Here is a 12,969-nt window from a genome sequence, read left to right on the forward strand (position 1 = left end):
TGCAGATCCTCGTGTCGTCCCAGTCGGTGTGATTCTTCCCAAGCCATATCAGCATAAGCAGAAAGGAACGGAAAATTAGTTTCCTCGTCTAACTCTGTCTTACCATCTGAATGTCTTTCTTTCTTTCCCAAGTTACAGTCATTTACTCAAATTGCCATCTGTCTGCGAGGAGACAAAATAAGTTTTCTCTGGCGGAAACATCCACATAGAGTACTTTTATAGGTATAATCGATTCGATAACATCATCTCATTCACAGGCTTTGGATTCTGATGAATCTAATACCTCTAATAAAAATGTCTTCAAATTACCAAACCTGCGTTTGAGACAGAGAAGGTATCTTCGCCACACATCAGTCGGGAGGACGTCATCTCCGATTACTGTTGCCTTGGAGATAAAAGAAGCTATCTCCGCAGTCAGCAGGATGCGTCTCCGAATACGAGAGTGCCCTCTTGCTTCTACCAAAGTGCTATCTAGCGTGGCCCTACGTATATAAATAAGACACACGTCTTCTCAAGATGTACACCCACACACTCAATCCAGAAATCCTTCGCACCGACAACCATGGCTCCCATTGACAAGAACACACCCGCCCAAGTACTGGTCAACAACTATGCCAACCACATCAAGGGCAAAGTCATCCTCACCACCGGCGTCTCCCCCGGCAGCCTAGGCAGCTACTTCGTGCAGTCCATCGCGGCCGCCGAACCAAGGTATCTTATCCTCGCTGGCCGCAACAGGAGCAAGATCCAGCAGACGGCCGACGAGATCAAGGCCTCGCATCCAAACGTCCAGACCCGCCTCGTGGAAATCGATCTGGCCTCCTTGGAGAGCGTCCGGCAGGCAGCTGCGGAGATCAACTCGTGGACTGATATCCCGGCGATCGATGTAGTGGTTAACAACGCGGCCATTATGGCGACGGAGTATGCGCTTTCACGGGAGGGGGTGGAGTCGCAGTTTGCGACGAACCATCTCGGGCCGTTCCTGCTGACGAACTTGATTATGGGGAAGATTCTGGCGGCGACGAGTCCGAGGGTTGTGATGGTTGCTAGTGATGGGCATCGCCTAAGTGGAATCAGGTTTACGGATTATAACTTTGATGTAAGTGGTCGATTGTTCTTCAGTACGGGTGCTTTAGTTGCTGTGAGCAGGACTGATGTATGTTATCAGAATGGCAAGGTATACAATAAATGGCCTGCTTATGCGCAGTCCAAGACGGCGAATATGCTCATGGCCATATCTCTGGCTGAGAAGCTTGCGTCCCGGAATCTTCTCGCGTTCAGTCTGCACCCGGGAGTGATCTTCACGAATATCGCGAACCACCTTGATCTGGACTCAGACTTCAAGGAGCTCGGTATGTGCTTTTCATTTTCTAGTCTCATTGTTCTTAATCTGACTGACAGAACAGGTGCTCTCGATCGCGAGCAGGGTAACCCCGAAGGGTGGAAGGGACTGGAGCTGAAGCCAGTGGAGACAGGCGTCTCGACCCATATCTATGCAGCCTTTGATCCTGATCTTGCTGGTAAGAGCCCCGTTTGTAAGAATTGAGTTGCACAGACTGACACAACCCAGAGCACAACGGCAAATACCTGATCGACTGCCATGTGGCAGACCCGTGGGTCGACACAGTCAAGCCATGGGCTACGAGTCCGATCGAAGCTGAGCGATTGTGGAAGCTGAGTGAGGAATTAGTAGGCGAGAAGTTCACATACTAGACCAAGTGCCTGTTCCAGCAATATGCCTCGTGACTGTTTGTTAGATGTAATCTAATCTGATGTACAATTTGCATGTGAACTTTGCACACAGTAGAGCAGAGCATCTCCGCCTCCAAGCGGAAATATGCCCAAAATGGGCACCATACATCACCCAGCTGGCAAGTCACGCATATCAAGTACTCAGTATCGAGTCATCAACCAGACAGGCGATGATGGCATTTTCGTCGACAATGGAACGGAAACAGGACGATTTTCGCCTCCTTGTTTTCCCGAGGCTGATTTTCGTGATCCTTTGGACAGACGCAAGTCACTCCTGGAGAAAGCGTTCCGGGCCTGTGATTGGTGCTCGCTGTGCCGAGGTTGATGCCTACCTAGGTACCTTAAGGTACTTTCTCGATATGTGTGGCTGTTTTGTTTCATCTTGGATACAGAGTCATGTCAAAATATTAAGACTTTGTAGTACAATGTGGTATTCTTATACCTACTTTCTTTGATAGTATGGGACTGTTTACTCGTGGCACCATGCTGTGATGGGATACCACTGCCAGAGGCACGGTTGTGTCTGATTTAAGCTCTGCGATGGTAGCCGTACGTAGAGGGGGAAGGTATGTGGGGTACAATACCGGGGTCTGACATCGATACCTGAGATGACTCAGATTCTGATATCGGCACCGAGCTCACTGAATTTTGCGGAGTAGATGGACAGGAACATTCGGGATATATTCCTTTTCGGCATAGTAGGATATCCAGAGTTCGATAATGTTTGACAAGGTCATTGAAGCTCCGAGAATCGGTGTCAAGAGAGTGTGCTTCTGAACAGTCAGATGTTGGAGCACGATCTAAGGTACCTGAGGTATATTATTGGATACTGTCACGTACTGTAATGACAATCTAGCACATGTTTTTACGTCATTCCTGTCGCATTTGACAGCCTCGCTTTTCAGCTCTATAGCCTTTCCTCGTAGAAATTCGAATTAATTTGGTATTACTCGAGTAGTAGAAGGAGTCTAGCTATGAATACTAAGAAGTTGGCATTATATCAGTCACTCGCATGCAAAATGGTTGAGTGGCAAATGGGCGTCGAATACAGGCACTCCTGTATTGCTGCGTCCATTAGGCCGAGGATCATCAGCAAGTCTCGATCCTCTCTCCCGAGCCACCACCAGTGAGCTTGGCCGATTCTCGGGGCTAGCTTGTGAATTTGGAACATGTTGACCCAAATTCCTTGATGACCAAGTCGACGAATGAATCCCCGCGGTTTGCGAAACTCTCTGGTACTCTATTCAATAATAGTCCAATGCTCATATGGCCGGCCCGCATTGGATTCCTCGTTGTCCCGCTGAGCCGAGCGATTACCGACCATAGACCTTCTGACGCATTCGCAATGGCGCATGCTTCGAATGTAATAAGTAGCCTGGCTTTTGGCTTGTGATTCTGGATTTAAGATTGCAGTTCTCTTTCTACCTGTTCTTCTTCAGCTTCACCTGCTTTCCTCTCTCCTCTCTGGGGTTCGGTTGTCCTTTTATATCTTGTCTTGCATGTTCCTCCTAGTGTAGGGTTAGCTACTATTACATTACTGCTGTGAATCAACCTTTCTGTGGCCAATACGTCCCAACTCACTCTTTGAATCCTGTTACTACCTGTCACAATGGGTTTCCTTGAAGACGAAGATCAGAAATACTTGGACGACGTCCAAGCCGTCAAGGCCTGGTGGACGGACTCGAGATGGAGGTACACAAAACGCCCGTACACTGCAGAGCAGATCGTGGCGAAGCGTGGAAACCTGAAGATTCAGTACCCTTCCAATGACCAGAGCAAGAAGCTCTGGAAGATACTGGAAAGCAACTTTGAGGTACGCAGGTTCGACTCGAGCAAGAGAAACAGCACTGACCTTAATTCGCTCCAGAAAAAAGTTGCCAGTTTCACTTACGGCTGTCTCGAACCAACAATGCTCACCCAGATGGCCAAGTACCTCGACACCGTCTACGTTTCCGGCTGGCAGAGTTCTTCTACCGCCTCGTCCACCGATGAGCCCTCCCCCGATCTTGCCGATTACCCAATGGTAAGCTCGTATTCAGCCTTTGAAGCTCTGTTGCGCTCGTGCTAATTCTGTATTTCGCAGAACACCGTCCCGAACAAGGTAAACCAGCTGTTCATGGCACAGTTGTTCCATGACCGGAAACAACGCGAGGAACGCATCACAACCCCTAAGGACCAGCGGAGCAAGCTGCCCAACGTCGACTACCTGCGCCCCATCATCGCCGATGCTGATACCGGCCATGGTGGTCTCACAGCTGTCATGAAATTGACCAAGCTGTTCATCGAGAGAGGAGCCGCTGGTATTCACATTGAAGATCAGGCCCCTGGTACCAAGAAGTGTGGTCACATGGCCGGAAAGGTCCTTGTCCCTATCAGCGAGCACATCAACCGTCTGGTTGCCATCCGCGCGCAGGCAGATATCATGGGTGAGTAGACACATACAGAATGCGTTCCACCAGAAAATCAGCTAACAAGATCCCAGGAACCGACCTGCTTGCCATTGCCCGTACCGACTCTGAGGCCGCAACACTCATCACCTCTACCATCGACCACCGCGACCACGGCTTCATCGTTGGCTCTACCAATCCCAACCTGCAGCCACTGAACGACCTCATGGTGGCGGGTGAGCAGGCCGGCAAGTCTGGCGAAGAGCTCCAGGCCATTGAGGATCAATGGATTGCCCAAGCTGGTCTGAAGCTGTTCAACGATGCTGTTGTCGACACCATCAAGCAGGGTGTGCATGTCAACAAGGATGCCCTCATCAAGGAGTACCTGACTGCCGTCAAGGGCAAGAGCAACAGCGAGGCTCGTGCTATCGCCAAGGGCATCACTGGCGTTGACATCTACTGGGACTGGGATGCTCCCCGTACTCGGGAGGGCTACTACCGGTACCAAGGAGGCACGCAGTGCGCTATCAACCGTGCTGTTGCCTATGCTCCATTTGCGGACMTGATCTGGATGGAGAGTAAGCTCCCTGATTACGCTCAGGCGAAGGAGTTTGCCGACGGTGTCCACGCCGTCTGGCCTGAACAGAAGCTGGCGTACAACTTGTCGCCATCCTTCAACTGGAAGAAGGCTATGCCACGTGAGGAGCAGGAGACTTACATCAAGAGACTCGGCGCTCTGGGCTATGCCTGGCAGTTCATCACCCTGGCTGGTCTGCACACCACTGCGCTCATCTCCGATCAGTTCGCCAGGGCCTACGCGAAACAGGGAATGCGCGCCTACGGCGAACTGGTGCAGGAGCCTGAGATGGAGCAGGGTGTGGACGTGGTGACTCACCAGAAATGGAGTGGTGCCAACTATGTGGATAACCTCTTGAAGATGGTTACTGGCGGTGTCAGCAGCACTGCCGCCATGGGTAAGGGTGTGACAGAGGATCAGTTCAAGCACTGAGATGGTGGATAGTCAAGAACCGCCTGAAAAATTTCGCATGACACTGACGTTTAATTTTTTTTTTTTTTTTTTTTTTTTTTCCTTGATCTGACATCTCGTTCTTGACACTGTCAAGTCTTGTCAGTGTACAGTAGACTGTACGCATTGGGATCTTTGGAGTTTTTTGTTTTTGAAATGTTTTCTCATACAGAGAGAGCCAATACCTAGATAGTTCGCATCAAAGTCGTTTCATTCTTCAAGCTCCGTTTTCAAGTATTCCATAATACATTCTCTCGAAATTTCCGCGTCATTCTAGACGAGCTCTACGTGAGAGGGACAATCTTGAGGATTATGGCCACTCCTGAGATTTAGAATTTGCGTGAAGAGTCTCTACTTGTACTCCGGACGGAGTACTGTACCTACCTAATCTTAGCAGGATTTGCTGCTGGTTAGATATTGGTCACATAGATAATAGGGCTCATGTGCGCGATAGTAAACGGTGACTTTTGGACAGGAACCTAAGCATCTCGGCCGAACTGTTGCTCCGGTCAAGTTGACGGATTGAGAGAACCTTGCGAGGGCGTTGCCGATCGTGTGGAGTTACCCCGAATCAAAGGAAGCATAATGTGAATGTCCCATAGTTAGGGGTACTGCTGCAGAATGAAGCCAACACCTCTTCTATGGAGATACTTTTAGATACTGAGGTCATTCAATCGAGTGATCACCTGAATGAAGCTATTGCCCTTTTGGTGGATGGATCAATATCATTTGTGATGGTAGGACAGTGCAACCATGGACGAGGGAGAGAGAGAATGGAGGAGTTGCCGCGGTTCCAAGATGCGCAAAGCGAGGGGGAAGAGCATTATTAAGCTTCTGGCAGTTTGACGCATGTGGTGACGATCTTGACAGACATGATCAATCTAGCCCTCCTGCAAATCAAATAAATGAAAATATTCCCGGGCTTAGTTTTGACCAGGTAGTGGGGAGGTAACTATATAATCTTAGCGTTTTGACCCTCTTCTCCGTCTCCTTAAAAACAATCATCCGGTTGTGGTAAGCTCCATCTATATAGCTAAGCTCCCTCCCCCGCCCAAAAATTTCCCTTCTCAGTTGTAGCTCTTCAACTTTCACCCCTTTTTCATCATGGTTGCGTCGGACATTCCCCCACTTCAATTTACTCCTATTGAAGATATCCCGGAGCGTGCCTCGAGACTGCGCAAGTCGTTTCTGGAGCACAAGACGCGCGATGTCGAATTTCGTTTGAAGCAGCTTCGCAAGCTCTATTGGGCGTGAGTGAACCATCCATTGTATTATTTGCGCATTTTGGGACTTCTTTCTAATGAATTATGCCTTTGTTTTCAGTATCAAGGACCATGAGGAGCAGATCGTCGAGGCCTTGGCCCAGGATCTGGGCAGGCCACGTTTCGAGTCCGAAGTCTCCGAGACCTTATGGATGGAGAATGACATCGTGTTTGTGAGCCGGAATCTTCACAAGTGGGTTAAGGATGAGAAGGCCGAGGATATCGACTTTAACTACAAATTCATGAACCCTAAGATCCGTAAAGACCCGCTGGGTTGTGTTCTGGTTATTGGGTATAAGCTAGCCATTTACAACTTGCCAAAATATACACTAACGTTTGGTGATTCGAGTATAGTGCATTCAACTTTCCCTTTCAGTTGACTCTTGGACCGGTCATTGGCGCTATTGCTGCTGGTAATACTGTGGTAATCAAGCCTAGTGAGAATGCTCCCAAGAGCGCCGCCGTCATGCAGCAGATTGTGGAGGCGTCCCTCGACCCGTCATGCTACACAATTGTTCAAGGTGGACCCTCGGAGGTGCAGGCATTGCTTGCCGAACGATGGGACAAGATCTTCTTTACCGGTGGCGCCAACGTCGGTCGTATCATCGCCAAAGCAGCCGCTCCTCATCTGACTCCCGTTGTGCTGGAACTGGGAGGCATCAACCCCGCCATCATCACCAAGAATGCCAACCCTCGACTGGTCGCGCGCCGTATGCTATGGGGTAAAACGCTGAATGCGGGTCAGATTTGCACATCGCAGAACTACCTCTTGGTCGACAGAGCCATCTTGCCCGCCGTGGTTGAGGAGTTCAAGAAGGCCTACAAAGAATTCTACCCCCAGGGCGCTAAAGCATCACCGGATTACTCTCGCATCATCAATGAGGGTGCCTTCCGTAAACTCAAGTCCATGATCGATAACTCCAAGGGAAAGATCCTCATGGGAGGAACCATGGACGAGAACGAAAGATTCATCGAACCGACCCTCGTTCAGGTCGATTCGGCCGATGACTCTCTGATCATCCAGGAGAGCTTCGGCCCATTGATGCCCATCCTTCCCGTCGACAACCTCGAAGAGGCCGTCAATATCGCCAACAGCATCCAAAGCACCCCCCTGGGTGTATACCCATTCGGTAACAAGGCTGATACCGACAAGAGTAAGTCCACCACTTGCCCATGCGCAGCCATACTTGCCACGCGATCAACCCAACTGACGTAATCCACAGTCCTTGCCATGACTCGCTCGGGCGGAGCTGCCGTCAACGATGCCGCCCTGCACATCCCCACGCTTCCCTTCGGTGGTGTCGGTGAGAGTGGTAACGGCGCCTACAGAGGAAAAACCAGTTTCGACGTCTTCGTGCATCGCCGCCCCATCACCACCAGCCCCGGCTGGCTCGAGGCGATCCTTTCCATCCGGTACCCCCCGTATGCCGGCAAACTGAGCAAGTTCAAGGTCGCCAGTACCTTGGTGCCCGATTTCGATCGCGACGGCAATAAGCTCCGGTTCGGCTGGCTGCGCACCATCCTCACCCTCGGCGGGGGAACCGCGAAGGCTGGTGCCGGCAGGGCCGTAGTTGTTGCAGCTGGTGAGTGATCTCTTTTTTCTTTCTCCCCGCAAGCCTCTTCGCTGCCTGTGATGTATTTCGTTGTTCCCGACTTCTCACTTCTCCGCTTTACTCGGCAGACCGAGAGTGAACTCTCCCCCGCTCCGCCCTTCACACCTGCAAAGCGCTCTCGAGGAATCTTCCTCCTCTCGTTCCTTCGCTCTACTACATTTCCTTGCCCTATATTTCGTTTCTTCTCTCTGTTCGGTTCTTGGCCCCTTGAATGATTTCTGGATACCCGGTGGCTTGGAGATACCCTTACATTTGACATCTATCGATAATGATCCTATCATCTAATACCTATAATCTTGATTTAATACATCTACTTACATGTCTGAATATCTAGTGGCCTACATTGTGCTGCAAATTCTCGAACGTCGATCATCAAAACTCTAAGGTAGTGTGACGGACCTGTCTTTTTCCTTTTCTCGGTTGCAAATTGCTACTCGATACGGCACTTTTGTCACGTTCTGTTATTTGTACTGTCATACAAAATTGGTCCATGATATAGCCTGAATCTGACCGGCGATCTTGAATGTGCGCATGTCACTATGTCATGAGATGTACTGTTGTCATTGCGAGGCCTCGAACCCCAAATTATCTTCGTAGCTAGATCCTACGAACACTGTATATTGCAAAGTAATGATATATCATGGCTCATCTCATGCATGTCTAGATAAATGATAGCTTCTGTCCAGGTAGCACGATGAATTTTTGCTTAGCATCTCGCTTCCACGCCCTTCTTGCTGACACACAGATATTTCACGCCCTTGTATGGCTTCACGCCTTCTCCGAGGCCTCGACTGCGCCGCGGGTCGATATTCAGACTGTCGACTCGGAGCCCCGACGGTAGCCAACCTTTGACAGAGAATGAGACAGAGGCGGAGTTCGGCATGAGGCTGGCGTTCAGTTGTGCCTTGGTTTTACGAGGTGGTGTATAGAATAAGGAGGAAGAAGTCTGGGAGGAAGACGGTGCAGGTGCGGGTGCGGCTGGCGATGACGACGATTCAGGTGCAGGACTTTGAGGCTTCGAGGGATTGGGGGAGGTTTGCGGTACGCTGTCGAGGTCGGAGGCGACGAGCGCGCTGGCGGCGGCGGACTTGGAGGATTTCTTCGTCTTTGTTGTCTTCGTTGTCTTCTTCTTTTTCTTCGTTTTCCGTTTCGTTGTACCTGTTGCAGCTTCCTCCGCAACTTGGTAAGACGCTGCTGTCGAGGCGTCGTAGTACCCTTGCAAGAGATTTGCGTCCGCGTCAGCCCCCTCATTGTCGTCTTCAAGATCATCTTCCACATTCTGGTGTCCGACGACCGTGCAGCGAAGAGTCGCTGTGCCTGCAACGGTTCCAGAGTCTTTGGTGGGTATCCGCCACTCCAGTGTATCGTTGCCGGGCGCGAATATCGCTTCTCCGCGACTTGCCTGCATATCGGTGATGTTTCGGACCGTCTTCGGTATTGGTACTGTGACCACGACCTCTTCTAGGACGGGTGACGAGGAGCTCCCCCCTCCTCCAAGGAACGAGGGAGTGGAAGTGCCCGATCCGCCCCGCCCTGCTACGGGGCGGTTGAAAGACGAGTATCCCGGAAAGCTTGTATTTAAGATCAATCGGACCTCAAATTCCGATCCCGTCGGTCCGAGTGACTTGCGTACTTCGACAATGGCGGGTAAGAACACCTTCTCCATATGCGTGGGAGGTTGGTCGATACTAGGGTCAATAGGAAGCAGATCCACCTCATAACCCGCAAGAATAAATCGGCCATCGGGAGGCACAAAGCTGAGTTCCCCAGGTCGCTCCCTCCATCGAGCTAGTCGGACACAGGGATGGAATACCGGCAGGTCTATCTTCTTCCCAACAGCCTGGGGACCGCTGGGAGTGGTTAATGTGAGGAGCAAGTCGGGTATCCCGGATATTTTAGCCGTGAACGCAATTGTTCCTGATACCAGTGCAGACAGAAGCCGCCCAGATGGAGCAATCGTGACTGAGATGGATTCAATGATATCAACATATAACTCATTCGATGTATGCCGCACACCGGCCTTTCTCCAAGGGATTGCAGGGCCCTGTGCGACATTTGCGGAAGATAATGAGTGTTTCAGAGGGTTGGGAGGCCCTAGTATAGGTGTGGACGATCTGTGCGCAGCGTAACTCAATCAGTAAGGGACTTCAGATTTCGGGAGAGCCGCATCGAAGACCGGCCTGCAAGAGCAACAACCCCATACTCACCCCGGTAGTCCAACGCCTCCTAACAACTTCCCCATCCAACCCGGCATCTCCACAACTTCCTGCAGCGCATTTGGTTCCGTATTACACACGATGCCCGCATCGCACATTTCGTGGAGCAATTGTGCAACCACATCGTAGTTCGCCTGAAGCTTGGAAGAGAGTAATGGAGCCCCGACAAAGTCCTCAAGCACATCGACAACTCGGTGCAAGAACTCCAGCGCAAGAAGCGGCTCGGTATCAACTTCGGAAAGGGCCAAAAACAGCAGATTTGACTGTACGATAGAAAAGACCGTCACTGGGGGCGAGATATTTGGAATGTAGAGGAGTGACGGACGCGGGGGTGAGTGGGCGAGATAGAGGGGGAGGATAGCTGCCGCGGAGGGCGGCCGGGAGCGATATACATGCTCCACGAGCGGGTTGCTTGAGAGCTCAGACAGTCAGCACTAATGGAATTGAACCTTGAAGAAAATGTTAAGAGAGCGCATACTTATGTTCATCATAGATGTAGAGCGCATCGACCTCGCCGCTCATCATGCTGGTGTGTCGTGTGTCTCAATTGGTGGGGAAGCATTAGCGGAGATCAGATACGACCGCTGGTTGACGACATCCAAAATGTCCCTGTGTTTCTGCCGCTGAATCCCGCCTCCTGGTGCAGTTTTACAAGGCGCTGGGGAGAGGATCCTCGAGGCATTCAAAGTTTATGTCCTTCCAGATTGCTGATTAACTTCAGGTGTCATATCTGGAGTCGATCCCGTTCCGAGACTGGTACACTACCTTCGCACACTGATAAGGACCGAATTACAAATGGCGCCATCAGAAAGTCAGAGCGCTCGGGATGCTCAATCGAAAGACGCACAGCGTCTTCTAGCAGAAGACAAGTACGATGATTGCCTCTCCTGCCGAATAACAGGTACGTCACTCCCGTCCTTTCTTTACTCCTGTACATAGAAGGTGGCTTTTTGCTTACTTGAAGACACTACAGGTTCGGCGGCGTTCATTGGCCTTGGAGTATACAGTTACTACACAGGGATGAATAACCTACGAAAACAAGAACAAACAATCATGCGGAGTGCGACAAAATACAAGATGGGATCTCGGAAATTGGGCATTGCAACTATATCTGCAACATTAGTAGGCATGGGAATATGGAGGGCTTTGAATTAATCACCGGAAGCAAAGCTTTCGGTTATTGACGAGCTCATAATGTACATTATTTGCATATCGATCGTATATTATATGTCCTGGGAAGAAGGAAGACAAAAGGATTCCTTGGTGCATATGCAGACCAAAATTCAAAATATATACGATTCAAGGTTCACAACAACTGCCTCACTGGGTATCGCCATATCTGATATCCTCTATAGGTTGAAATGCATGAAACAAACAAATGCACGAAAAGGTTTTTGGAAAGTGTGATAATGTGAAAGAAGGTAGGAATAGAAAGATGATAATGAAATGCACAGAAGAAAAGAGCACCAAAAATCACAAGTAATACTCCCACAAATGCACCGAAAAATCAAAAGTATCAATCAACCGCTGCGTGACTATAAGAATAAAATTCGTCCCATCGTCGACATTTGTATTCTCTAGGCGAAGCGGCCGCGTTTGCCACCTCCAAACATGTCTTTGTTGTTTCCCATACCGGACAGGTCAAAAAAGTCGGGAAACGTGAGCTTCCGCTTCGACCCTATTCCAACAGATGAGTCACGGGGAGAGTTTCGAGGATTTGGTCGCGATAGGTTGGTTTGGCGGTTCTGCTGTCGGGAGTTTCGGGGCAAGACGGAGACGCTGACGGGGGAACTATCCTGAGACGATGCTGTAGAGCTATCCGGGGCTTGCATGTCGACGTCGTGTTCCTGGTATTGAGGGAAAGATGGTCCTGCCGTGAAGGTGAAAATAGTATGCCTATCCAAGCCGTTGATATCGTTGGCTGAGGGGGTAGAAAGCGCTGGTGGCTGCTGCTCCGGGGCGGCAGGTTCGTCCCGCTGAGACAATCCGGGTTTCTGAGGCGATTCCGACTTCGTTGCCTGCCGGACAGCTTCTAAATCAGGCTGCTCCTTACGGACTGTGGCCTGCGGAGTATTTCTGTTCTTCTCAAGATCTCCACGCTCGTCATCGTCACAAGATGTACCTAGTCCGTCACTTCGCTCAGTCGCCCACTGTCGTACTCTCCACCCTTCCCCATCACCAAGACCAAGGTTTTCTTTGTCTAGAAACTGAAGAAGATCTTCAATTGCTTCTTGATAACCCGCTTGTCTCGCCTGGGCTTGTTCCAGTACAGCATTCTTGTAAAGGTTGGTAACAGACAAAGCAGCAGCTTTGAATGATTGTAGGAGCTGTTCGGGAGGCTGCGGGCGAGGCGTCGAGCTCGGTAAAGATGTATTCAAAGATCTCATGGAGTCCATGATTATTATAACTGCGACAGAAGCCGTCCTGATGGAAGAGTGAAGACGGTAGTTGCTTCCGTGCCACAAGGAGGGGTGAGGTGAACCGTGCTCCGTGATCAAAGGCCAATCAAGTCACGATGATGTAGCCAGAAAAAAGGGTAAAAAGGAGTATGTCAGGCACTGAAACCAATGACTGACAGTGAGGTAGATAGAAAAAGAAACGGGAAAGGAGAAAGAAAGGCGACGTAGAAGCGCGGATGCCAGCAGGTGATTGATGGACTGTAACGATGCTCTTGTGCAGGTGATCTTTTTCTTTGCTTTGCTTTGTCCCGGT

The 12,969-nt window shown here is 50.3% G+C and overlaps 5 protein-coding genes across 5 annotated transcripts; 3 read left to right on the forward strand and 2 right to left on the reverse strand.

The window, feature by feature from the left end:
- Window positions 1-562: 562 nt before the first annotated feature.
- Window positions 563-1,713, forward strand: Asppvi_000235 (oxidoreductase, short-chain dehydrogenase/reductase family; the record flags this gene model as incomplete). The annotated part of the gene is made up of 4 exons (XM_043296547.1): window positions 563-1,099; window positions 1,169-1,352; window positions 1,407-1,520; window positions 1,571-1,713. The coding sequence occupies 4 exons, from the start codon at window positions 563-565 to the stop codon at window positions 1,711-1,713; spliced, it is 978 nt and encodes a 325-aa protein (XP_043152482.1).
- A 1,648-nt stretch (window positions 1,714-3,361) lies between these two features.
- Window positions 3,362-5,148, forward strand: Asppvi_000236 (isocitrate lyase 1; the record flags this gene model as incomplete). Its single annotated transcript, XM_043296548.1, has 4 exons — window positions 3,362-3,565; window positions 3,620-3,775; window positions 3,836-4,178; window positions 4,235-5,148. The coding sequence occupies 4 exons, from the start codon at window positions 3,362-3,364 to the stop codon at window positions 5,146-5,148; spliced, it is 1,617 nt and encodes a 538-aa protein (XP_043152483.1).
- A 1,122-nt stretch (window positions 5,149-6,270) lies between these two features.
- On the forward strand, window positions 6,271-8,019 carry Asppvi_000237 (hexadecenal dehydrogenase; the record flags this gene model as incomplete). The annotated part of the gene is made up of 4 exons (XM_043296549.1): window positions 6,271-6,416; window positions 6,490-6,720; window positions 6,783-7,582; window positions 7,652-8,019. 4 exons carry the CDS (start codon window positions 6,271-6,273, stop codon window positions 8,017-8,019), a joined length of 1,545 nt encoding a protein of 514 aa, XP_043152484.1.
- A 728-nt stretch (window positions 8,020-8,747) lies between these two features.
- Window positions 8,748-10,782, reverse strand: Asppvi_000238 (putative AP-3 adaptor complex subunit mu; the record flags this gene model as incomplete). Its single annotated transcript, XM_043296550.1, has 3 exons — window positions 8,748-10,155; window positions 10,249-10,668; window positions 10,736-10,782. The coding sequence occupies 3 exons, from the start codon at window positions 10,780-10,782 to the stop codon at window positions 8,748-8,750; spliced, it is 1,875 nt and encodes a 624-aa protein (XP_043152485.1).
- Window positions 10,783-11,834: 1,052 nt separating this feature from the next.
- Asppvi_000239 (uncharacterized protein) lies at window positions 11,835-12,653 on the reverse strand (the record flags this gene model as incomplete). The annotated part of the gene is made up of 1 exon (XM_043296551.1): window positions 11,835-12,653. One exon carries the CDS (start codon window positions 12,651-12,653, stop codon window positions 11,835-11,837), a length of 819 nt encoding a protein of 272 aa, XP_043152486.1.
- Window positions 12,654-12,969: the final 316 nt, after the last annotated feature.

The sequence above is a fragment of the Aspergillus pseudoviridinutans genome, assembly GCF_018340605.1.
Source record: "Aspergillus pseudoviridinutans IFM 55266 DNA, scaffold_1, whole genome shotgun sequence".
NCBI lineage: Eukaryota > Fungi > Ascomycota > Eurotiomycetes > Eurotiales > Aspergillaceae > Aspergillus > Aspergillus pseudoviridinutans.